The sequence below is a fragment of the Spea bombifrons genome, chromosome 5 (assembly GCF_027358695.1).
Source record: "Spea bombifrons isolate aSpeBom1 chromosome 5, aSpeBom1.2.pri, whole genome shotgun sequence".
Taxonomy (NCBI): domain Eukaryota; kingdom Metazoa; phylum Chordata; class Amphibia; order Anura; family Pelobatidae; genus Spea; species Spea bombifrons.
The window spans coordinates 95,368,377-95,393,436 of record NC_071091.1 but is presented as its reverse complement, the minus strand read 5'-3'; the positions used below and the strand labels follow the sequence as shown (position 1 = coordinate 95,393,436).

The 25,060-nt window shown below is 38.0% G+C and overlaps 1 protein-coding gene across 1 annotated transcript in view; it reads right to left on the bottom strand.

Moving 5' to 3' along the window:
- The window catches only part of CPQ (carboxypeptidase Q), a 129,040-nt gene that overhangs the window by 57,803 nt on the left and 46,177 nt on the right, over window positions 1–25,060 (bottom strand). The window contains exon 5 of the mRNA XM_053467199.1: window positions 16,005–16,212. Within this exon, the coding sequence (XP_053323174.1) occupies window positions 16,005–16,212 (208 nt within the window). The remainder of the gene's footprint in view (window positions 1–16,004; window positions 16,213–25,060) is intronic.

Sequence of the window (25,060 nt, the reverse complement as noted above, 5' to 3'; positions counted from 1 at the left end):
GAATAATATCCAGAGAACACATTCATTTACGATACTGCAAGTCATTTATTAAGCAAAATGATATCTAATATCCTAGAAAAATATGGAATGCAATGTACTATGTATAGAATTCTATACAAATAGTATAACAACTACTACACAAATAAAGAACACAATTCATATACCGGAAAAAGAACAATCCACCAGCACAGTAAGGGTGGATGTGGAGACCCAGGATATCTCTCCACATTTCGGTTAATAACCTTTATCGAGAGTAGCCATCGGCTAGCTCCTGTGGAGTGATGATCATACATTGGACTTGAGTTTCATTTCTGTAACATTAATCTGTTGATAACAGAATAAAAATAGCCTTCACATAAAATGCTACACTTTAAAGATTTCAGCTGCCCTTTGGTGGTGTGTGGAAGGATAAAGCTTGATGTATTCCAGTTCTTATAACTTGTAGTTAGATTTTGAGGTCACATTTATAAAGTTCAGCTCTTGTGCAAACTTCTATATGTGGACCAGTGACATTTTATTAGTCTCCATGAAATGGTTCCCAGAACTGATCTTTACACATGCAGCCCAGTTCTGCCAAGTTATATAGCTGAGCAGACAAAAAAACTGGTCACAAAACCCAAAAAATGGAAAACTGCCACCAAAGTTCAGAGTCAGCTGGTAATGTTACACTCGGGAACCCGTTTACCTATATAACTTCCATAATGTCCTCCCATGCTAAGGCAATTAGCGCAACCTTAATAGAACCTCAATTCTGGAAGAAGGTTCTGTAGTGAGTCTCACTGGATATTACGCTATTGCCAGGCCAAAAACTGTGTTTTCTATTGTCTCGCATGCCCTCCTGAGAGGAACAGGGCCATAAATGATAAATTCACTTTTTTTATTAGATGCACGTTCAATAGTTATTCATCTTTAAAGCCTTTTTAAAATGTATTTAATTCCTTCATTTATAGTAGGTCCTTTATAGAGTGTGCTATAATTGTAAAGTTCCTATGTCATGGACATTTTATGCGCAAACATCACATTTCATTCAGTTTGGAGAGCCAATTTATGCAGATCCAGTACAATTTGACGGAAAGGTTAATGCTTCATCCGTAAATGCAGTGTGTCACATTACTACATAATGATTATACAGCAGTTGATGACTTAGACTACATTCTATTGTACAGAACTGTTATTAACAAGGGTCCTACATTTTACGTCTAGTTATTAAGCATGTCCAATGTATTGCCTAAGGTGAGAATAATTTGCATTGACAGCCTAGTCCTCTTTTTAATTTTAAGGCACATATTACACTATATTTTTTCTGTATGCAAATCTTGCATTTTTGTATTTGGAATTATACAATGAGACCTCTGTCTCAAAGCATACTTAAGTATGCTTCCTGCCCATGTGCTCTAGCGCTCCTGCTGATATATGTTGGACACCAATGTGAGAAGCAGCTGCCAATTGTTTAAGCTAAACATCGGTAACCAGCCCACAAGGAAACTGACTCTGCCATTCACAAAGCCACCCCACTTATATAACACCAGGGTTTCCAGTTTAAAAACTAGTGGGTTAGAGGCTTAGATATTATTTAAGGAAGTTTTACTTTACTTAGAGTTTCGTAGATAAGTGGAACAGCCTCCCAGAAATGAGATGAGTGAGGGACTTTTAACATACATGGAATAGGCATAAAGTTATCCTGAATCTAAGGTGAGATAAAGTAATTAATGTTTTTGTCTTTACATCAGATGAAACAGGCAGATTAGATGGGTTGAATGGCTGAATCTTCTCAGTTTATCCTTAATTGAGATCAAATAAATACGTGTTTTAGCATTATTAAAGATTAATATTTCAGCACCTGGAAGTAAATAAGGGTGATATGTAGGTAATCCAATGTTCTCTTCCTTGTATATTTTTCTTTTGTTTGTATATGTTGGCGCAATAAAAAGTATCGACTTCCACTACTGCCTGCAGTTGAAGTGTGAAAACTGTTCTGCGTAGAGTTCAAAGATTTGTGAATATAACTTTATGGAATTCTTGCAGCCACATATGGTGATATATTTTATATATGGGCATTTGGCCTAAAACAGCTAAAATATAAAAGAGACTCATTTTAATATATGGCCAGATTTGTAAAAAAAAAAATAAACAGTGCGTCCTTATTTTACCCATAAATGAAATAAAAAAAATCAATTCCTGCTTAAAATTGTAATAGTTAATAATAATGATAAGCTATTGCAAGATACTTAAAGTATTTCTCAGCTTCCATTTCACTGAATAACGTAACTTTCTACAGCTAAAGAAAAGGTCTGGAAAAATAGAAGTAAGCACATTTCATCCATGAGAATATGAGATTTTAGCTTGGTTATTTCATGCGCAATTTCCTTGCCAAGGGAAAGATGATAATTACAATTTTTTTTTACCATGCAGGACTATTAAATCTGGGCATGCCGTTTGAGTAGTGTGCCGCAAAAATATATGTTTCAATGTATCATTACATCATCATATTCCGTAAAAGCTGCAAAAATATCATTATGGGAACGTTGACAAATGCCACTGTAGAACTTTCCACTGAGCTTTCTATTCATGTGGTACAACATTTTCAGGTGCTAGATCATATATTTTATTGAGATGTGCTTGCTATATTTCTTTTTAATCAAGAGGAATATTTGGTATTATTTGAAAGGACCTACATCAAACAGTGACCTTACACAAATGGAATGTTGTAAAGTAAAAAAAAGTTGCAGGATCATTTGAAACCACCCAGTGCTGTGATTTTAAAAAGTAAAATTCTTAAGGTGGGTGTTTTTGACCAAATATACACATATAAGAGAAGATCAGATTGTAAGCTCTACAGGTTAGGACCACTTTTCCAATACATGCACAGCTAATGTAACTCGTAATGTTTTTTTAATATATTTTACCACCCATTATCTGTAACTGTTAAGTATTAAATACACCTGTTGGTACTAGGTAAAAATAAACATACATATGCACCAAGAACTGTTAAAACACAACAAATGGTTAAGCTTATTTAAAGGTGCTATTCCACACACTGTGCGTGGAGCAACGCTACCAAAATGCACACAATACTGTTTATGTTTTTTTTCTGAGAGTCTATTAAGACAAAGTTAAAGCAAAGTTAAAACAGCTTTCTTATAGTGGTGGCAATGGCTATATGGGGTTATCCAGCCATGCTGTGTAATTCCATGGTCCCAGTAACTCATAAAGTGTACACAAGGACTTTGGAGCCATAGCACCAACTGAAGTCCTTGGTGGCTTTCTTTTGGCTTTTGAGTCAATTCTTTTACCAAAGAAATTAGTGTCTTTGGCTTAAGCTTACTGGTATCCAGATGTAACTAATACGTTTCTGGTATGGCAGGCTCTTGGAAGCTACAAGCGAGGTTTCTCATGGGTTGGATCAACTCCCACCTGTTACTTTTTTACTGTTGATTGTAATGCTTTACTGCATGGAGGTGGTTTTGCTTGGCACACTCACTGGCTTTCCTTTGGGCTCTCCAGATACGGGAACTATTGAGTAACGGCAGATTGGTGAAGATTTAAAAAAAAAGCCGTATTCTCTATGTATAAACCTATGATGTACAAGTGAAAACACATACAGCTTTATAGGGGTCGACTAACTCGTGTTGCACTACAAAAAAAAGTGCAAGGTCCTCAAAGACAATGCCATGCTGGTAGGAAAGTTGGCATATTCTAGCAACAGGTGAAAGATCTCGAGACTGCTTAACTCTCAAGTTGGTAACGGGAAGCCATATGGAAGTGATTTATGCTTTACTTATATTTAACTATGTTTCCTCTGTGTAAGCATTAGGGTGATTTCAGCAGGACAAGTTATGTTACATGTCATATAGTTAATTAACACCTTGGCCTTTTAGCTCCACAATGCCTTTGTTTGTTATATTTTGTTCAAACCAAAGAGGGTATTTTGCCCTTTTCCCATAAATTTGACAGTGTCCTGGTCAATTCCACTCAATGTGATTGTAAACTCACATGGAATGTATGAAGAACTTTGTCTACTCATATAAATTCAGGATGACAGTTGAGTTGAAAAAGGGCTTCAACAAAATCCACTCTGTGTCTCAGGAGATGACATGACCTCGAACTGGTCAAAATCTCAATAATTTAAATTGACCAATTCAATGCTAACTTGACTGCTGACTCAACTGCCGTGTCTACAATTCCACATCCGAGGTAATTTGACAGCTCTCGGGTGCAACGTGACTTTTACTTTCTAGATAAGATCCTGCGAAAGATGAGTTTATTGACTTCTGTCATGTTAAGTTAGCCAAGTTTCCTTTGCGACTTGCAACTCTGGCTTTATTAAATAGATCTCCCTGTGTTTCTAACAGATTCATTCTAACTAAAGAGTGACCTGAGCCTTTGTGTTGAAATCTTTAAACAGTGAACCATTAGTATGTTTAGGGCCCTCCGCTACAGTGATTTAACTTCTAATCAGTCTTAGGCAAGAGGTTGCTGGCAAGGGGCTGTAGGGTAAAGCCCTCTAGGCTGCTCGGATGTAAAGATTTTAAGCCACTAGCAAAAGTGTGTTTTACTTGCCGTTCTACATATAGGTACCCAAGTGTCTAGGGTAACAAAGTCTTTAGCAGCACTTACACCTTGACTATATCCTTTCTGTACTCCTTTTATAGGATTTCTATGTAATCTGTTTTGGCAAGTATGTTTCAGACAGGACTGGATTTTCTGCACAAGCATTGGTGAACTTGACATTGTTAGCCAAATGTTTTGGGGGATTATATTATTTGGCCTCAAGTTTGAGCTTGCCCTTTGACCTGAATGGCGACAACAATCTACTTGCGGCAATCGTTTACAATGTCAGCCCCGCAAATCATAAGGGAAATATTCAGTTTTAGCAAAGGTTCTTAATATCAGCCAGTAAAGAAAAAAAACTTGATTGTGAATACAGCTATCATGGGGATTCTAATCATTCACGACGATCCAATGGTGTAATAAACATAATAATGAAAAGGGTAGGAGGAAACATATTGCTAGGTGTCTGCGTACGCTGCTGCAATTAGCTCAGCACTCCACTGATTACAATTGTTCTCTACCAAAAACAATTGTTCTATGAGCAAAAATCCCAATGATTTATAGTAACGTAAAAAAATTGATAACTACACAGTCAGTTTGTCACAGGAGAAGAAAACACAACACCATTCTTTATGGCATGATGTACTGATTTGTAACACTTGTTTTAAAAACAATACTTTAAACAGCGGGCTCCAAAAATACAAAACTGCACAATATTCTTGCTGATTCTCATTCCCTACATGAGTGCAGAAAAAAAGGTAGAATAAAGTAAACATAAACAAAAGAATGTCACTGTGCGCAGTAGGTCAACAATATAGAAACACTTGAATCATAACCATACTTGATAACTTTTCAGCTCCGACTACCAGGAGACTATCCGTGCGGGACGCAGCCAGGACTATCTGCTAACGCAGCGGGTGGTATTATTGACACTGATGGGCAGTCCCCCTGACACACACCCATTTAAGAGGGAAATAGGTGGGGAGTGTGGCATGTCAGGACCCCGCTCCCGTGAACTGGAGGATTTAGGTATCAACCTGGAGAACCTGCGCTTCTCCCAGAGTATGATCATCACATACCAGGCAATGGCATATGGCTATCCCAAATCTATGGTAACATCAAGGTTTGAATCTTTACAGCAGAAAAAAAACCAAGCAGACTAGATGGGCAGAATGGTTCTTATCCATTACTATTTTCTTCATTTCCTTTCACCAATTTGTACTATTTTGTGTATGTCCATTACATGAAATCCAAATAAAAATCAATTTTATTTACAGGTTGTAATGCAACAAAATAGGATAGGAAATGCCAAGGGGGCTGAACACTTTTGCAAGTCACTGTAGTGTATATAAAAAAACCTAGGTATACCACAGCCAGCATCAAGCCCCTGCAATGTCGCCTCCACTGACACCTATAAAGAATGCCTCCCATTTGTCATTATGCACAATCCGGCCCTGTATGCATGTGTGCATCATGGTGCTTCCCCGTAGTGCATACTAAATGTTAAGAGATATTGCTTATTATGGGGGGTTCTAAAGCATTGCACACTTTATATCAGACAAAACCATATTTTTTCCCACGTGGCGAACACTCCTACCATCACAATTTAAACATTTCTGCTTAATGCATATTTCATTTCCCAGAATTGATTTTATTGACAAATGAAACTATATGGTAACTCTGGAAAATCAGATTTGGTTTTCTCAGCTTTAAATCCTAACACTGAATAGTGAAATGTATAAACGCATCCTACACAAGTTACTGGCATAAAATGAAGACTGACATTTTTCTCTTTTTTTAAAAAGTTCTTTATATTTTAACATGTTTAAAGGAACATTCTAATAAACCATAACAGCACCACCAACAGAGAATGCATATTAAACAACATACCTGATCATAAAACTTCAGTGGAACACCAAACACCCCCCCCACACACACACACATCTTTGTCTGCATTTGGAGGGGCTTTCTGTCTATGTATGAGGTTGCATTAGAACATCATATCTACTGGGTGGCAGTGAAAGAGAGAAAATACATAAAGGGGATTCTCACGCACAAAACAATCATTTATTTTATTAAAATGCTTATTTAAAGGTGCTATGATGGTGACGCAACCCTTTAGATCAGTGCCATAACTTCTAAACATTAATAATGCCTATTTAATTATACAGTAAAATCAAATAATATTTCAATGCAAGACAAAGGTAAACAAAATTCATAAATGAAGCACTTAATATTTTCAGAAAGGCATGCAACACTTCATGAGTGACTCAAACACCGCTAAAACTAATGGTTCTGAATGATCCAGGGACAGACACTACCCAAGGGACAATTCAGAACTATTAGCATCAAGACGACAAGCTGCTGCCTGTCACATCAAGTGTCCCAATTCTCCAGACTGCTGACGGGTGCACATGCGCAACGCCCATGCACATGGTAAGTGTAACAGAGCGGTAAAGACATCGTTCAAATGTTGAAGTGGGAAAATTAGACTTCTGTCTCATTTAACTTCTCCCTGGCGGCATCTACTGAAACCAGGAGGCAACAATATGTTAACTTCTTGCACATGCTCAGTAGCACTCTCATTAAAGTCACTTAAGCAGCAGCCAATCACAGGTATACTTCAGTGAACTTAGGTATGCTCCTTCCTTCCATTAGAGGCAGCTGGGGCGGGAGCAGTTAATTGCAAAGGCATCTTTGAAATTGCTTATTTATTATTGCTTATATAAATATTTAAGCATCTTACTATTCTTAGGTTTAACTAATAACCAGCAGCTTGAAGTATTACTATTTTACACGTAGCACACTGGTATAAGTCCAGTATTGAGCGTGTAGGAGGAGATGTCACATTTTTCTTATGATTGCTCATTGATATTGGCTGACTGCATGTCACATTGTCTGAATCATCTCAGGGCAAATGTAAACCGCAATATTTCCATTACCAGGTAAAACACCCAAAATAAGCAATTTAATAATGTAATTCACGTAAATTAAATCTTTTAACAGCTACCTGAAAATGTCAGTCTCAATTTGGTAGAAACACAATGCTCTTATAACACCATGGAGCAGGCATGTGTAGTATTTTCATTTATTTTGCTGTGTAGCGCTGCTTATCTCATAGCACTAAGCACTGTATATGATGAAATAATATTAAAGGGCATTCTGTTGGTCATGCATGGAGGGACATAAAGTCAAGATCCATTTGTAGCGCTTGACCTGCACCTTGACTGGCTGGACAGTGTAGCGCTCATTGTTCCATTTTCCACCACTGACCAAATGCAGTGGGCGCTTCGATACCGGTCCTCTTCACAGCCGGTGGCTGCCGTTATATGCAGGATTCCAATTTGAGAGCCGTGGCTGCACGTCTGCACTGACATCCGAGGATATTGTTTCATTTGAAAACACACTTGGAAAATTATCGGCTGCGTTCACCCCAGTATGGGATATCAGAAATATTGCACTGAATGAAAAAAGCCACAGGGCTGCATCAAAGATACTCAGTGAAAGAATTGATGAGGGTTAACATCACACACATTGTGTAAACTGCCATACTGGGGATCGATGTTCTAATGGAAGTCCACGTCTGATGGGATAAAGGGTGTATCAAAATATTCTGATACGTCTTCAGTGTGTTGGTCTTGCTGATCTAGAAAACTTCACGTCACAACCAGCGAAATATCTCCAGCCATAGTATACAGAAAAGAACAGACATACATCAGTGAAGTCATCGTGATGTAATTTCCAAGGCCAAAGGACACCTGACAATGAGCCTCCAGAAACTGTGAATATTTTATTAATGAATAAATGAAAAGTTATTATGTGTTACATTCTTTTTATTGAATATAAAAGTACTTGGACTCCCATTGTAGTCCCCTAATTGTTACTGGATCAACTAGTCTTTGTGATTATTTATGATAATTCTAAGAAATAAGCACTTAAACAGAAAATCATTAGCTCTAACCAGGTTTTGGGGCTGCACTGGGAGTATAGCAAATGGCTTCTGTGAACGAATGTTGCTCCCACTAGATTTTCTAAATCCTATTTTACCATTTAATTGTTTTTAATGAGGTATGACGACTTTTCAAGTGTAGCAATCTTATTAATTCTTGAAATGGCTCTTTCCTTGCCAAACCAATTTCAACAGCCACTCATGTTAAATCATTTTCATCCAGCTTTACCAATAAGCTAGGTACAGTCCAGGGGTATTTGTCAGTCTGGGCAGCATGATAACAGTAATACATTAGAAAATATCTGGATTTATTGAGTGACAATTCTAATTGAATGGACCAGGGGAACATAACTTTCTGCAAACTCAACGTATACAAGTGTCATCCAAGGAAAAACAATCCCAAGCTTGAACGGGTATAACATTATTACCTATCTACCAATCTATATAGCTAAACACAAGAAGGACTCAAATGGATCGCTGGAATACTTAATTCAATGAGATGGCATTCAAGAAAAATCACTTTTTTTTAGTCTTCAAAGACCCAAGACCACCGGCCACTCTTTCCTGACACATTTGGCTCCAATTGATAATTGTTATAATATTGTGAATAATTGCTATTGTAATGAATGATGTAGAAAAAAAAAAGAACAAAAAAGGAAAGCTACGATAAGATGACAGGTGGTTGCAATGTATGAAATGAGTAGGTATAAAACAACAAAGTTCAACAATAAATGAGAACCTAGCTGGTTTTATGCTGGACTTTGTAATGATGTCGCAAATGAGTATGGTGGTAAGGAGTTAGGTGTCAACTCACTTTATCTTGATAAGCCAACCTAAGTGAACCCCTGCTGCAAGAATGGTTGTTTGAGGAATACCATGAAAATCAGAGGACTTCAAAGACCTTTCTCTATATTAACTGCGCAATATACAGGGCCAATCATCTAATGTTACAGGGAACACTCACTAGAATTGGCCCTTCATGATGCTTCATGATGATAGGGAAATCTGTGAGTGGAAACGCCAATGCTCCTGCAGGGTCGCCCACAAGCTACTGCTTTCCTGACGGGGCCCTGAAACTCCCAATGTAGAATAAGAGGTTTTTTTTACACTATAACACAGTTAGGTCTTAAACATGAATGGATCTGGCTCTTGACTATCACTTTAGTAGTGTTCCCACTGACTTCTAACTTTTTCCTGGGACTCTCCGCACATTTTCTCATCAAATGGATCACTGGAACTCCCAAAAACAGCTGGCTCATCTCTGTTCAAATCTGCATGATTTCATTGTAAAGAAAACACTAAATCTTAAAATAACTATAAATTCTTGTTTTTATTGAACCTTGAAAGAGGATGAGACAAAATCATACTGTACTGAACAGCCAAGCATCACGAACCGAAAAAACAACAACACGCATTTCAGATGAAGTAATAAATAGTTTAAATGAACAGATATAACAACAAAAGTACCTGTCCTCTTTAAAGATCAATGTTTGCAAGGGAAGAGACTAAAACTGATACTTCTTCTAAAGGAATAATAGTATTACTGAAGACTTCTATAACGGAGCTTCTGTAATTAATCTCTCAGTCTGTTCTAAAAAAGCTTGCAACATGCTACACATGGCCAAGGTCCCATAGGCATTAAAGACAGCCCTGCCTGCATGGTATGATTGGTCTGGCCACTAATTCAATGGCAGACTTACGGGTATACACTGCAGGGCTTTAGTTATAATTGAATGGGGCATTTTCCTCTTCACACATGGGTTTGGCACCAAGGGCAATTATGAATGTTTAAAGAATACATAGACAAAAGTACATTAATTGGACACCGACATTGGTATATGTATAAACACAAAAATAAACACAAAATAAGAGCACTGGTGGAGTATCAAACAGGGATGAAATGGCAAGGCACGTGTATCCAAGAAAAAATAACATACTCTTGCACTTGTATGAGAGTACCAAGCACTGCTGCTAGTAACGTGCAAGAAACATATTATTATTTATATATACAATAAATACATGTAAAAAAAGCAGCCACACCTCTGTATACGAGTTCACATGTATACTGAACATATTACACAAAAACATACTCTATCGACGAACATGAGTCAGATACCGGAAAAACAGGTAGCCATGAAAAACCTCAACACTTCGCAGCATTATGTCTGTAATATATGTGTAACATTTACAACATACACGTTCATATAAAGGTGTGCTGCCTGTATTTTTTTTTTACCTGCTTCACAGGGAACATGTCGTCAAACACCTCGGAATACGACCTGCCTGGGGCGTTTCTGTGCTTAATCTAAAGGGCTTCACATCTGCCTTGGCGGGAACTGTGCTTTTAATGTCTTGTAAATAAAACTGCATTATTATATCACTTTTCTTGTTTTGTGTACCATCTGCTCATCAGTTTAAACTATGCAGCAGAAGTATTATTAGAATTAACAGCAGCAGGGGAGGCCAGTCTTGCTACGGGGAAATGGTTTTGCCATCAGAATACATTACGGTCCATTCAATAAGATGTTTTATTATTATAGCCCAAGAGTCTCCCATTGATTCCTGGATGCACTAGGTAGGGACCCTCGCAGACCATTTTATACACTCTACAATCTGGTAGTGTTTTTTATATTTTAATATCATTTAAGGCCATATGGCGATGAGATATAGGTCCAGCAATTTTTAAATTCTTATTACCTCTCAATATAACAATGAGATTTTGCCATTTCATAGCACTAGGGAAGCACATGTACAAAGAGGCATAAAGAGGCTCAAAGTCTGTACGATGCAATATAACACACGGGTAGGTATGCATTCTATACTTCTGTTTGATAATTCTAACATTTTCTTTATCTTTCACAGTAATATAGAAAAGGGTCAATTTAATAGCGGCACCTATGGTAACAATAGGAAAGTAACAACAAAAACAGAAAATTCAAAGACACAGCTCTCAAATAATAGGTTTTGATAGCCCAGCTGCTGACTTTCTCTCGATTGTTGTGTCATACCACTATCCTAATTGAGTAGCGGACCTATAGCTGGATAAAAACAATCTGTACGGTTAAGGTACACAATCGTTATATGCGCTTTATTCATTCATCAGAATCCTTTCTATACATTTGCCCTTCCCCCTCAACTCCTTGCCTTGCAGGGGATGAGTTCCATTGAGCGTGTTGTCTCACCCGAGTTTGAACTCCCCTCCAACTAGAATAAGTTGCATGGCATTTCCATGGGATCTAAGAGGACACCTACCCCACCCCAACACACAATGATTCCAATGGCAACACTTTCCTGCCAAAATAGGAGCAAATCATAGAGCGGACGAGACAGTACAAGGCAATTATTCCATATTATTTTACTTAATTACAGTGATCACTTTAATATGCATTTATCATTGGTGAGTCTGTTTGGAGCAAAAGACTGTCCCTTTAAGCAACTTGGGCTCAGTTAATAGATCTTAAAGCACATTGAAACATAATTATTCATCTTCTTCCATCCTTACATCACAACAAATCCAAATGAGATATTATTTAGATATTGTAACTGTAGAGATGGTTTGTTACTCTGCAAACATCTCTCGGTTTCTGTACAGCTCTTGAAGTCACTGGGTGTGCCTGGATTGTAATAATGAATAAATGTATGATCTAAAGTACCAAAAGTATGTTTTCTGTCAAAGAGCTTATTGACTGCAGGTCCCTGAGATGTCATCTGTTTCGGGTTTTCTACAGAAATGGGACAGTATTACAATTGTATTCAATGTCTTGTTAATTTATTCAAGGAAATGATGATCAACGAGCTATATCAATGACCTGGTCATTAAACAGAATTTGGCAGGTTACACGCGTGTTCAAATGCCCCCATTATTGTAAGTTTGATGAAGTTGGAAGATTCTTGATATAGAGTCAATGCCCTATTCAAGAGTTATTGTGTCTCCTGGTAGTGGTGGTGGTAGTGGCAGCAACAATTTTGGTACAGTAAAACATAACCACTAGAAAAGGGGTAAAAATGTAATATTTCCTGCATATTCCTTCTGGGAACATGAGATCACAATGGAAGTATCCATCATAACTGTGGTGATGACAATAACTTCCTCCCCCCGGATCTGTACTAAACAGCTGCCTTCATATAAAGTCATGTCACGTGTTAGCTGATGGTTAAGCACGGTGAACAGCATTCTTATTAGACTTATTACAAACAACAAAAAGCTGTGCAAACTGGCTTCCTTCGCTAACAAAATCCACTGCGTAACATTGGAAAGCTACACAGGCACAGAATTAAATGGCTATAGAGCCATTTGGTCAGTCTGTTTGTGCCATATTTCTACAATTCGATTCATGGCCTTATCTTTTCTTCTACTATGAGATTAGTGCATGTTGAGAGATAATAGTACAGGAAGAGGAGAGCGTCCTGTTCTTGGGAGCTTACAGTCTTTTATAACCTAATCATAATTTATATTACAACTAAGACTGATTTTCTAGTTTTAGACAAAGACCTCTTGTTCTACCAAGTCCCCTCCATTGACAAAGTGCTTTAGATTTCTATTACATTTTCTAAGTATTTTCTTTATAAATATGTAAACAGTGTATTTGAGTTTAATCTTTGAATGTATTGCAAGAGTCATCCCTTCAATATGTAGTAAATGACCTGATTCAGTTACGCATCTACCCTTTGAAGAACATTAATGCTATCTTCAGAAAACAAAACAGTGTACAAAGTGCATCCTAAAGGGCGCATGACTTAGAGGGCTGAGCATCTAAAATAAAGAAGATGCATAAAGGAGTAGTCTGTAGTAATATCCTTTCAAGTAATCAGTGATGCTTGACTTCTTTGTTCCGGTATGAAGCAGAAAGATGATTCAAGATATAAAACTTCAATAAAGATCATTATATGTAGTTTGAGGGACACAGTGCTTTGAGCTGTGATTGCTTGAATGAATAAAAGTGTGTGAAGGCCGCCTCGTTCCCTTACATCACATATCCAGTTAAGGGAAGCTGAAGGCAAGGGGTTGAAATCCAACCAGTTCACTCCACATGTGACAACCTTGCCCCCCTGGATGTTTTAAATTGGTGTAAAATACTTTCCCTTCGGAATTGTTAGAGGAAGTTGAACATTTTGTCTAAGTTGAATGGCACAAAGAACAGACGTGGTGCTCAATTGCTTAGGCGCCATGCTATTTAACCCCTTTCTCTTGAATATTTAACCCTTTGGTTGATTTAGAGAAATGATTATACAAATGGAAGTGGATTTCAGGGTAAAAAAAATGTAAGCGTTACTCTTATCCCATTTTAGTGTGGACAACTATTCCTATGCTATTCAAACACCCTTGGTGATACAGTAGAAACTAAGGCAGGATTCAACAGGCTCTCAGAGGGCTACTCCATGGTTAACACTATGGATGTTTACATAGAATTGTGATTTATTTACTAAACTGCGAGTTTATGTAAGTTATCAAAAAATGTGTTTATACAGCAGTAAACTAGCAAAAGTCCAACTGGGCTAACTGGGAAAAAAAACACCTGCCTGGCGCCCGGGCGCCTGGCGATACGAATTGCGCATACCTGTGTATATATATATATATATATATATATATATATATATATATATATATATATGTTTTATTACATATTTTAAATATATATTATGTATTATTACAAATTATCACGCACTTTATGAGCAGCTAGTCGCATGCATAGACTGAATGCCTGTTGAAAACTTTCCAAAACTGGACCCCAAAAACATTCTACATAGAAAACAGCAACATTCCACATTTTATTAATATAGTAATACATACATATCTTTACATACAAGCATAGAGACTTTTATTTGTGCTATAATTAAAGTATTTTTATCTCAAGGAAAGTTTGCTGTAGGAAGAGAAGCCTCTTCAGACAGGTTTCCAAGGGGGTCTATATTCTCTCTCTAGGTATGTATTAAGATAAGACACATTAGCATCGTCTGTTCATCCAAGGATACAGCATTGCTGCTCATCACGTGTGTTACTGCCTGTACTCATTGTTCTCATTTAGATCACTGGCATGTAGATACAGACTCCTTATATTAATATGATGGTCTATCCTGGTGCTCAGCGGAAAAGATGGTGAATCAGACCTAAGGCAGAGCCCATCATAAATACATCCTTATATTTGAGAAAAATTCTTAAAAGCACCCTGAATAGCATATTGCAAATTAAAAGGCTTACAAAAAGGCCGCAGCTGGCACTTTCGAGGGAGGCAATTTCACAAACGTTACATTAACCTGTGAGCTTTTATGCAATCAGCTGCGAACTCCCTGAACAGACTCATAAAAAGCACCACAATTCTCTTTTAATAACAGGGCACGACTTTAGCGGAATCATGAATCCCAATGTAATGATAGATTTTATGTCCTGTCATAACTGTTTGCCGTTTGCTTGATGCTGATTCCAAGAAGAGCTTGAATTTCATGCACCCGCAGGTCTCGGTAATTGACACATGATGACAAGAATACAGAACATTTCAGGTGCATTTGTACTTGCTAAAGAAATCCAGGAAGCATCAATCTAAACACAGAAACGTGGTGTTCTTTGTAAAGTGTTTACAGCTTTGCAAAGCGTCTACATAAGTGCGTACAGTATTGGTCTGAAGAAAGAGGCTTTGAAGCAGAATAATGAAAAATATACACCAAGAACAAAAAAGAGGAAAAAGTGTTCTCCCGACCGACACGCACATTTGGTTTCAATACAAGGAAACATAACTCTTGGTTAATGGCCTGTCTATCGTTTGTTGGTACAAACTTTGTGGATAGTGGATAGATAATTGTACAGATGTCGCTGGAATAGAATACAATCTTTATCATTGTAATTATTATTTCTTAACTTCTGCTGCAAAAGACTTGGGTTCCAATGGTTAAGGTTTCCATTTTCACAGTTCAGATGCCCCCAGTGCCCGGTTGAAATAACAGAATTTGGGCATTATGGGCAACTTGGGACATGTTAGAGCTCGAAAGATCAGGTAACAGAAGTGATAAGAATCTAGAGGCTACACGAGCTTGAAGTTTCATACAGTTCACCATCAGATGGATAACGATTAACTGATCAGATAAGCTTGTATGCTGCATTTAGAATATATTGAATCCAACAGAATCAAGTGATAATAATGGAGAAAAAAAAGGTTATAAGTAATCAAAACTATGACAGTGTTAGATCCTGCTATTAAATCAATAAGATCCATATTCCACTGGAAATTTTCAATTTTAAAGAGTGCGATCACCAATCGTTAATCAATCTGCACAATAGAACACTGTCCGAATATTCCAAGCTACGTAGAGTTCCCAAATGAGGACCAGAACATATTTTATTGACTCAAGTGTTTGTTTTCACATAATTATGGATTATTTTTTTAAGCTATTTCCATACCAATACAATTATATGTATGAACAATAAAACATCATGTGGTTATAATCAGATTCCTTTTACAAAGGCAGCATTATTGTGTTTATCTTATATATTTTGTAATGAATTCCATACCTGTTCAGGGTACTTGCTTCCTATGATCTCTGCTACGGTGTTGAATGAATCTGCATCTGGATGATTGATTGCTCCCATTTTTAGAAGAATAACAATCTTTTCACCACGTGATGCCATTCGAGCCAACATTTCTGCATCTTCTATTGTAATGCAGGCTGTGGGAATCTTGGGTACGTCTTTCTGGTAATCCTGCCAACCTGTGTGAGGGCTGAAAAATTTATGTTTTTTAGCTGTTTAAAGAATAACACATAAAAAGGCTAATTTCGTGGGGCATAAATTAAATGAGCATATTTGCATTTAACTCCAGACTATGTTCTATAGGAGTGGAACTTGACTCCACTCTATACTTTACCCCTCATATACGGTCACTTACTAAATCCTGCTACCTTCACCTGTGAAATATCATTCAAATCTGTCATTTTCTCACACAAGACACTAAAACACCAATCCCTTTTGATATCCCATCTAGATTATTGCAACTGCCTGCTAACATATCCCTCCCTGTCCTGTCTTTTACCACTCCAGCCGACCCTGAAAACCTCTCATCCCCAACGCTTCACTGTGCTCCCCTCATATCTCTGCTCTTATGTCCAAATACAGTGTCTTCTTTGCTCTTCCCATGTCTTGCATCACTCTTCTTCTACCTTTATCATCTCTACCTACTCTAATATCCAGGATTTTAAGGTGCTATATCTATTCTCTAGAATTCCATACCCCATTGTGCCATGCCTTTTAATGCCCACCAAAATTCCACCTATTCAGAGATGCAAAGATCATTCCCACCTAATACCCTCAACCTGCATCCTGAAGATACCATCCATCCTCCCCATGTACGAGAGTACCAAACCAGTGACTTTACCAAATCATTCCCACCAAAACAGTCTCATTCCTCCTTAACCTTATAATGGATCACATCTGCCGCTTGTTGTAACAGCGCTACATAATCTACTGGCAGTATAAATAAAATGAGATATAAAAGTGGTTTTTATATATTGAATACATATTGAAACGTAATGCACAGGGACATGTTTGCCTAACAAATAGATGGTTCTTATGCGGGGCGCTGTTAATGCTACCCTGCCTGTATTCTCAATAAACACCAGATTCCAGAATAAACAGTACAGTTTTTAGGACTGCCCCAGAGCATTCGTGTTTTTGCTTTGGAAAATACCTCAAATACATAGCAGTAACAATATATCACACATTCATACATTAAAAGCAGCCAATGGTGTGGTAGTCTTTGGATATCTAGCTTGTGGGGCTGAAGATGCAAATAATTCTCAAATATCCCCACATCCAAAAAACACAAAGTCTACCTTCTTCTCTCTCTTATATCCCTGGGAGATTTCCTTGTGTGATCACTTTACAAGCAACAGAATTTTCATCATAATTTTATATATATATATATATATATATATATATATATATTTATTATATATATATATATAGTTTCCTGCTCTCCAGGTGAAGCATTACAACGTGTTTCATGCTAATATAGAAGTGTATATAACTTTTACAAACATTATTAAAAACGTGTAGGTTTCTGGGCACGATGAGCAATGGAATTAGACATATTCCATGTAAATGATACAACGAAAGAAACCCAAGTCTGTGGCTACCGACGAAAAGAATTGTTATAGAGACAGATGCACGCTACAAACCCTGTTGAGTAACTTGGCGGGTCTTTGGTTCATGTTAGAGAAATAGCACAAAACTATTCCAAACACACGATACAGAGGACAGAGAATTCCATGTGGTATGTAAAACATTTCATTTTAATTATACACAATATAGCACGCTTGATGATTTATTTCATTCAGAACAAAACATAGAACCTATTTAGAGCCAACAATCTGGTGCCAAAAAGTCCACTGGACATTTGTAGTGAATTTCATTGTTAGGAAATGCATTTAGGAGCCAGTAATTATACACGTGTTTACGGTGCCTGCGCATGAAGACGGTTTACTTAGTATTTCATTTAGTTCAAGCTGTATGAATTCAAAGTTATATTTTATGACATTGTTTATATTATGGTTTTGTTTTCTGAACTCTGTTCTTTGGTTTTGGCATTGAGTGTAACAGGTTATCCCTTCATTTCTCGATGTATTCATTTATTTATTATTTAGCACCTCTTCTTCTGCATCACCCATTCCTTTCCCTTAAAAACATCCAAAATTCAGCAGAATCTGTAGCTTTCATAATACAGTTTCCTACAACAGAAACAAACATTTACCTTTTTCGTGTAAAAAAAACCCACAATAATTTCATCCTCTTTGCATGAAATATATTAACAGATGGCTCATTAAATTATTCTGGAAGGACCATGGATCTAGGTTGAGATAGCAGAAGTTACAGATATTGATAACAGCCGTCTGGCATGTCCATACCAGCAAATTTCAGCAAACTAAGCAAAACATGTAAGATGTAAAGAAACAGAACAGATTCTGCGCGTCATTTTTATTTCCTGCATTTTGAACGTTTTTGTATGAATTGGAAATCTGATGTAATAAAGGGTTTTTATTTGAAACATATTAAGCTCACTATATATAATTTTTTGCAGCTTTCGGTCAGTTCAAGAGTGGAGTACTTTCTATCGTAATTAAATAACCCAGCACAGTCTGTTATGGCTACGGTATATAGCATCAGAAACTAAATTCTGTTCAAATTTCACCAATAGCTTGTTGTAAGATCACTAATAGCCCCCACCCTAAAAAAAATGTTCTTCAGGCGTTAATGTTCCCTTCTGGGCATTATCATCATACAAGCAACATGCTGGATTTGCCCAGACAATAAGTAACATTGTTTCTAGGAGAAAAAAAAATGACGACATCAAAAAGGACAAATGATTTAATGTATAATGGATTCTTTTATATGCTATACAAATAATATTAGGGTTCGGAATACAAGAGGCTTATTATGAAAACGGACTGTACATTTTGTGAGTAAAAGCCTCAATGGCACTTTAACGTGTCAGACTCATTTTTTTTATTAGTATTTTGACACTACCTTCCTTTACCACGTTACTACAGGATGTAAACAAGGATCTTACAGGATGTAAACAAGGATCTTACAGGATGTAAACAAGGATCTGTTCCTTGTTGGCCTTCATTCATAAGCATTCATATGTTTGCAGGGAAGGTAGGGAGACATTGGGAGTGAGTGACAATTAATTTTGTTTCTGAATTAAAGCCCTCTGAATTGTGTCCAAACTAAAAGGGTAGGAAACAAAAGTTGTTGTTTGAAAACAAATAATGTGTCAAAAATGTGTTGTTTTTTGGTCCATTTGCAAAAGTCCAATTTTATATAGAGAGAGCCTTGCAAAAGTATTTACCCTTGGCATTTGTTCCTTTTTCATTGCATTACAACCTGGAATTAAAATTCATTTTTATTTGGATTTAATCTAATGGAGATGCATAAAATAGTCCAAAATTGGTAAAGTGAAATGAAGAAATTGGTTGAAAAGTGGCGCGTGCATATGTATTCAACCCCTTTTGCTATGAAGTCCCTAAATAAGATCTGGTGCACACAGAGCTGGGCTTTACGGAGAAGTGGCCAGAAAAAAAAGCCATTGCTGAAAAAAAATAAACATGTATGCTGTTCGCCAAGAGGCATGTGGGAAACTCCCCAAACATATAGAAGAAGGTACTCTGGTCAGATTAGACTAAAATGGAACCTTTTGGCAATCAAGGAAAAAACGCTATGTCTGGAGCTAACCCAACACCTCTCCTCACCCCCCGAGAACACCATCCAGTGGCAGCATCATGATGTTGGGATGTTTTTCATCAGCACGGACTGGTACACTGGAAAGAATTGAAGGAATGATGGATGGCGCTAAATCCAGGGAAATTCTTGAGGGAAACTTGTTTCAGTCTTCCAAAGAATTGAGACTGGGGCAGAGGTTTTACCTTCCAGCAGGACAGTGAATGGACAGAGATAGGTGGAAGATAATCGGGATGATGAGTGGGACAGTGGGATGGGCCTGGAGTAGGCTGATGAGAGGGGAACGGGGGCCTAGGCTTTAAGTCTGTACTGGGACCCAAAATTTGTGATGGTGGCCCTACACCCAGTCAGTGAATTTATGCATGCACAGATTTTCAGTAGTTGATCGAGACATATTTTGAATATTCCTGTTTAAAAAAAAGTTTAATTTCATAGAAAATCAGCTTACATGGGGGAACACAGCACCCACAGAGAATAGAATACCACCAGCACTATCTTTACCTAATGTGCTTGGCGCATCTAGCCCTTAAGGATTCAGTAAAAATACAAGTCTATCCAATTATAGTTTGAGTGGCCTTAAGACAGATGGGCACCCAATCAATTATTATATTAAACTTCCTCAATCATCCAAATAGCGATTGTGGATTCTAGACTCAATGATTAATAAACCTAAAGCACAAACACGAATAATGGCTCTACTGAATAACAGAAAAGAGAGACACAGAAATCAATATACAACTTATTGCCACACAATATTCACAGTCACACGCAAAGTTCAAAAATCTGAAAAGGAGATGTTAAATACATACTTTCTAAGACTCCTGAAATATTACATTTCCTTTAATGTCTCATCATGCAGATTCTTTGTAGTGACTCGCCAAGCTCTTTTACAAGTCCTCATGGATACCCTGACCTGTCATTATTTAAAGATACACTTCATTAAGTCACCTGCGTTCAAGCAGGGGTGTCAGCCATAACATACTGGTAGCAAAAGCACCAATTGGGAGTCTTATATATGATCCCAGCAGTGTAGAATAGGAAGGGGTCAGCTTCAGACTGTGTGACTGAAGAATCTGCCCCTTCACCCTGAGATTAGGGCAAAAGTTCGTTGACAAACCCTGAGAGCTCCCAGGTATGGTTAAACAATAGTGTTATACATTATAACACCACCAACAGTGATTATTCCTCTGCACTTGCAAACCTAATAAAATTAGAGCACAAAGTACTAAATTAAAATCGAATGTTGTAATCTTTTTTTTGTAAATTCTCCGTTTATTGACAGATTTATGGTAGAAGACAACAGATTGTAACACATTGCTGCAGGGAGGTACATAATGAATACAGTCAATATAAGGCATACAGTAAGACCGTGGAAAACAAAGCATTCATAGGGCAGTAAAAATCCAATGGAAAGATGATAACTTTAAAATGTAACATACTTGTACCAATGAGAAGGTCACACGTGCATGAGTAGCCCCAAGCGTCGGACTAGGGAGTAAACAGTAAAAAAAGTAAAGCTTCCCTCATGGATCACAGGCTTTGATGGAATTACCAATTGTGAAGAATGAGCATCCCAAACAGCTAGAGAACAATCAAGCCGTACGGAAGTATCGGAGAACCATGGCTGGGTAAACATAACACTGTAGGAACCCAGTATTACAACAAAGAAAAGAAAAAAAAAACCGGGGAAAATAAAGGGACGAAAAGCGATGCGTGTATTGGTGTTAACAGCTGTCAAAGTTAAGGTGTACTCGGGACGTCATTATCAGGCAGATGCAGGCCCATACATGAGGTAGGGACAGAACCCAGAAAGGGTGGACCGGAGGACGCAGACCAGGAGGGAATACAGTCAATGTAGTAGCTCAGGGAATCTCTGGGAGGAAGTGAGATCCTTCCACCAGAACCAGCGCCGATTATATTGAAACTCCTTGCCTCGGGACGCCCAAACCAACTCCTCCATATGTGAAATTAATTGCACCTTACTGAGCCATATTTGTATAGGGGGGGTTACTTTCTTCCTCCAAAAGAGAGGGATGACAGCCTTGGCGGCACACAGGATGTGGTAGGAGACCGAATGTTTATATGAAGTGACTGAGAGGGAGGTGTGATGCAGCAAAGCTGCCGCCGGGGTTAGGATAAGAGCCGGGTCAGACACCTCTCGTAATACACGCTCCACAACCTTCCAATACGGTACAACCAGTGGGCAATCCCACCAGATGTGCAGGAAGGTGCCCGGTCCCCCCTCACATCTCCAGCAAAGGTCGGGTATATCAGAAATAAATCTATGAAGGTCATGAGGAACACGGTACCACCTAATAAGCAGCTTGTAGGAGGCCTCTTGTATTTTACTAGCCAATGCACCCTTGTGTGTTAGATGAATGATTTTATCCCAGTCCTCGTCAGACGAGATGTGGGGGAGGTCTCGTTCCCAAAGGGCTAGGAAATACGGTTTGGACTTGGTGTCCAAGGCAAGTAACATGGAGTATAACACTGACATCAGATGGGCCGGTTCAGAGGAGGCGGTGCATAAGTGTTCAAAGTCCGTCAAAGGTCTACAGTAGTCAGAGCGGCGAGGCAGAGAGGTAATGAAGTGTGAAAGTTGGAGATAAAAGAAAGTGTCCTGTGCGTGCGGCGGGCGAGTGCCCAACAACTCCCTCATGGGTTTCACAGCGCTGCCCGCATAGGCATGGTGAAAACGCAGTGTACCCACAGGGGAGGGCGAAAAACGAGCCGCACGGCCAGTGAGGTACCCGGGCGGGAAAGCAGGATTATCAGAAAGAGGATATAAGGGGCTAGGCTGGAATGTTGTAATCTTCAGACCCACTTTCTGCTGCATATTATTAAATAAATAGGAAACAAAAGGAATTGCCACAAAGCATAAAACCATAAACATTTATTACCAAGACCCCACACATAAAATATTCAACATTCCCCAGGGCACACCCTTCAAATGTCCTCCTGCTTCTGATTCCAATATCTGACGCATACATATAATGCTATTAGCATAGGCAATTATACAATCACAGAATTTGTATCAGATAAACCATTGGGCCCATCTAGTCTATTTTTTCATGCTGTAAGTACATCTAGCCATATTTTGTGTCTTGTCTAATATTCAGGGCAGCCTTATGTCTATCCCGTTCACGCTTGGGTCGGTTTTTGGTTTTCATTTATTTATAATGGTTTACATGTGGAATCCATGCAATGTGTACATGCATTTAAACATTTTTTTGTGCCCAGGGAGTTGAATTGCTCACTTATGAGTATGATTGCAGCAGGTGGTCACCATTTAAAACGTCTGGATTTTAATTGGTCGTTGTATCAAGCACAATATTTCTGGATGATAGAGTACACAGACTTGAGCTCTCCATTGTTTTTAACTACAAGCAGAACTGCCATCTGTCCAGGGTTGTTTAGTGGACCCCTCAAGTCCTCACAAAATCTGGACAATGGAAGTCTAGTGGGCTGTCCTCTTCAATGTCTTCCTTGATGGATCCCCAGGATGTCTACACCGACAATGGTACATGGTAATTCTACTAATTTCCCCACATTGAGGATAATGCACAAATGCTATGAGCAATTTGTCTTTACATCGCCCTCATTGCGTATTCCACTAGTGGCTAACCTTGTTCTTCCTATAGGGGCTAAATTTGCACACTTTTCCCTCTTAACCTTCTGGAAAAAAATCCTTTACATCAGTGACATAATTTTCTATTAAAACACACTCACATGCCTCTTTTAGGAACACTGAACAATTATTTAGGGTGGAGAATATGCTTGTAATAATCAGTAAGTTTGGTGAATCTGCCGAGATACATTTAGTTTTTGGTAGCTGTCGGACTGGCAGCTAATGGGTTGTAGATGGTCATTGATGACTGAGTGAGTGTCTCTGCTGAGACCAGATCAGCCGTAAGGATTCCTCATTTTGACTCACAAACAAAAGGATCCATCATGGAAATGGGAAGGGCCAAGGGATTTTGCAACGTTTTTCACAGTGAAAAAGTGCAAAAACAGAGGGTATTGATAAACTGAACACGATGGCTCATATATTTCCCATTTTAAATTACTATTTCTTTAAATGTTAAAAAACAAAGGGAATTTTCAACCTGAATGTGTGTTTGACAGTACATCTGTCTGTTTTCAATATGTATTTTGTTCAAAACATATTTACAGAAGTGTAACATTTTAAATAATACAATTTTAATGTTTTAGTGCTCTGATATCCTTAGAATTATTAAAGATTTTTCATAAATCTTTTAAGAGGAAGAAATCAAACATATACAATATATTAACTAAATGTAATGGAGGACATTACCAATCAATATCATGTGAAAAATTGAAAAATTTAATCTGGAAAGAAAAGTTCAGAAGTTCCAATGAGATTACTATGACGAGGGGTCATTATAAGTATCTCCTGAAAGTACTGTTCATCCTATAGGGCAACATGATTGTGCCCAACTAAAATAGGACAGTTTAGTGTTACTGACACTACAGGAGAATGCATCAAAGCAGTTAATCAGTGACAGGTACTCACACTGAGATCAACGGAAGCACTTTTCATACGTGTGCACGGGGGTCTGAACAGACCCCCGTCCACAACATTTGCTGAACCAGCGCTGGAGCTGACTTATAATGAATACATAACAGACAGAATACATCTCCTGCACAGCATTTAGTTGGGGATGTGTGGAAAGGGGTGGATTCTGTAGAACTCCCCCAAGCATTTGCAAAACATGAAAATAGGGGCTATGCACCTATCATATGTATCAAAAATGTAAACATTGGCTGGACCAAAAACGGTGGTTTTTGATGATATGGAAGATCTGGAGCGAAGATTGATTATTCTACACAATTAAATTTAGGATTAGGAAGCCCCATTAATGGATAACTAAACACAGGTATTTTGCTTCTTCTTTTCTTTTTTTTTAATTGCTTGGAGAATGGACTTCTTGCCATCTTTAGTCAAGCACTTTGTGAAGCTTTAGAAACTTTCGCTCTGCAACCTTGTTCGTTTCTCTTGAGTTGTTTCCCCCTGGGTTTGGGTACTGCATTTTGTCCGTGTAATAACACATTTAGAACTAAATGTCACATTTAGGGTTTGCTGCTCATTTATTTGGATGTTTTTGTTTGCTTTGTGAAACAGCAAAGACGGGATTTGGAAAGGTCGATCTCATTAAGGCTGGAATTTTCCCAACCTTAATAATATGCAACTGTGTATGCGTTGAGCGCACGCAGGAACTAATGTAGCTCAACCAGTTTACTGCGTTTTTAGTAATGGAAAGACAAAAAGGCATTAAAATAAGTGTGTCATAAAATTAAATACACATATTATATGC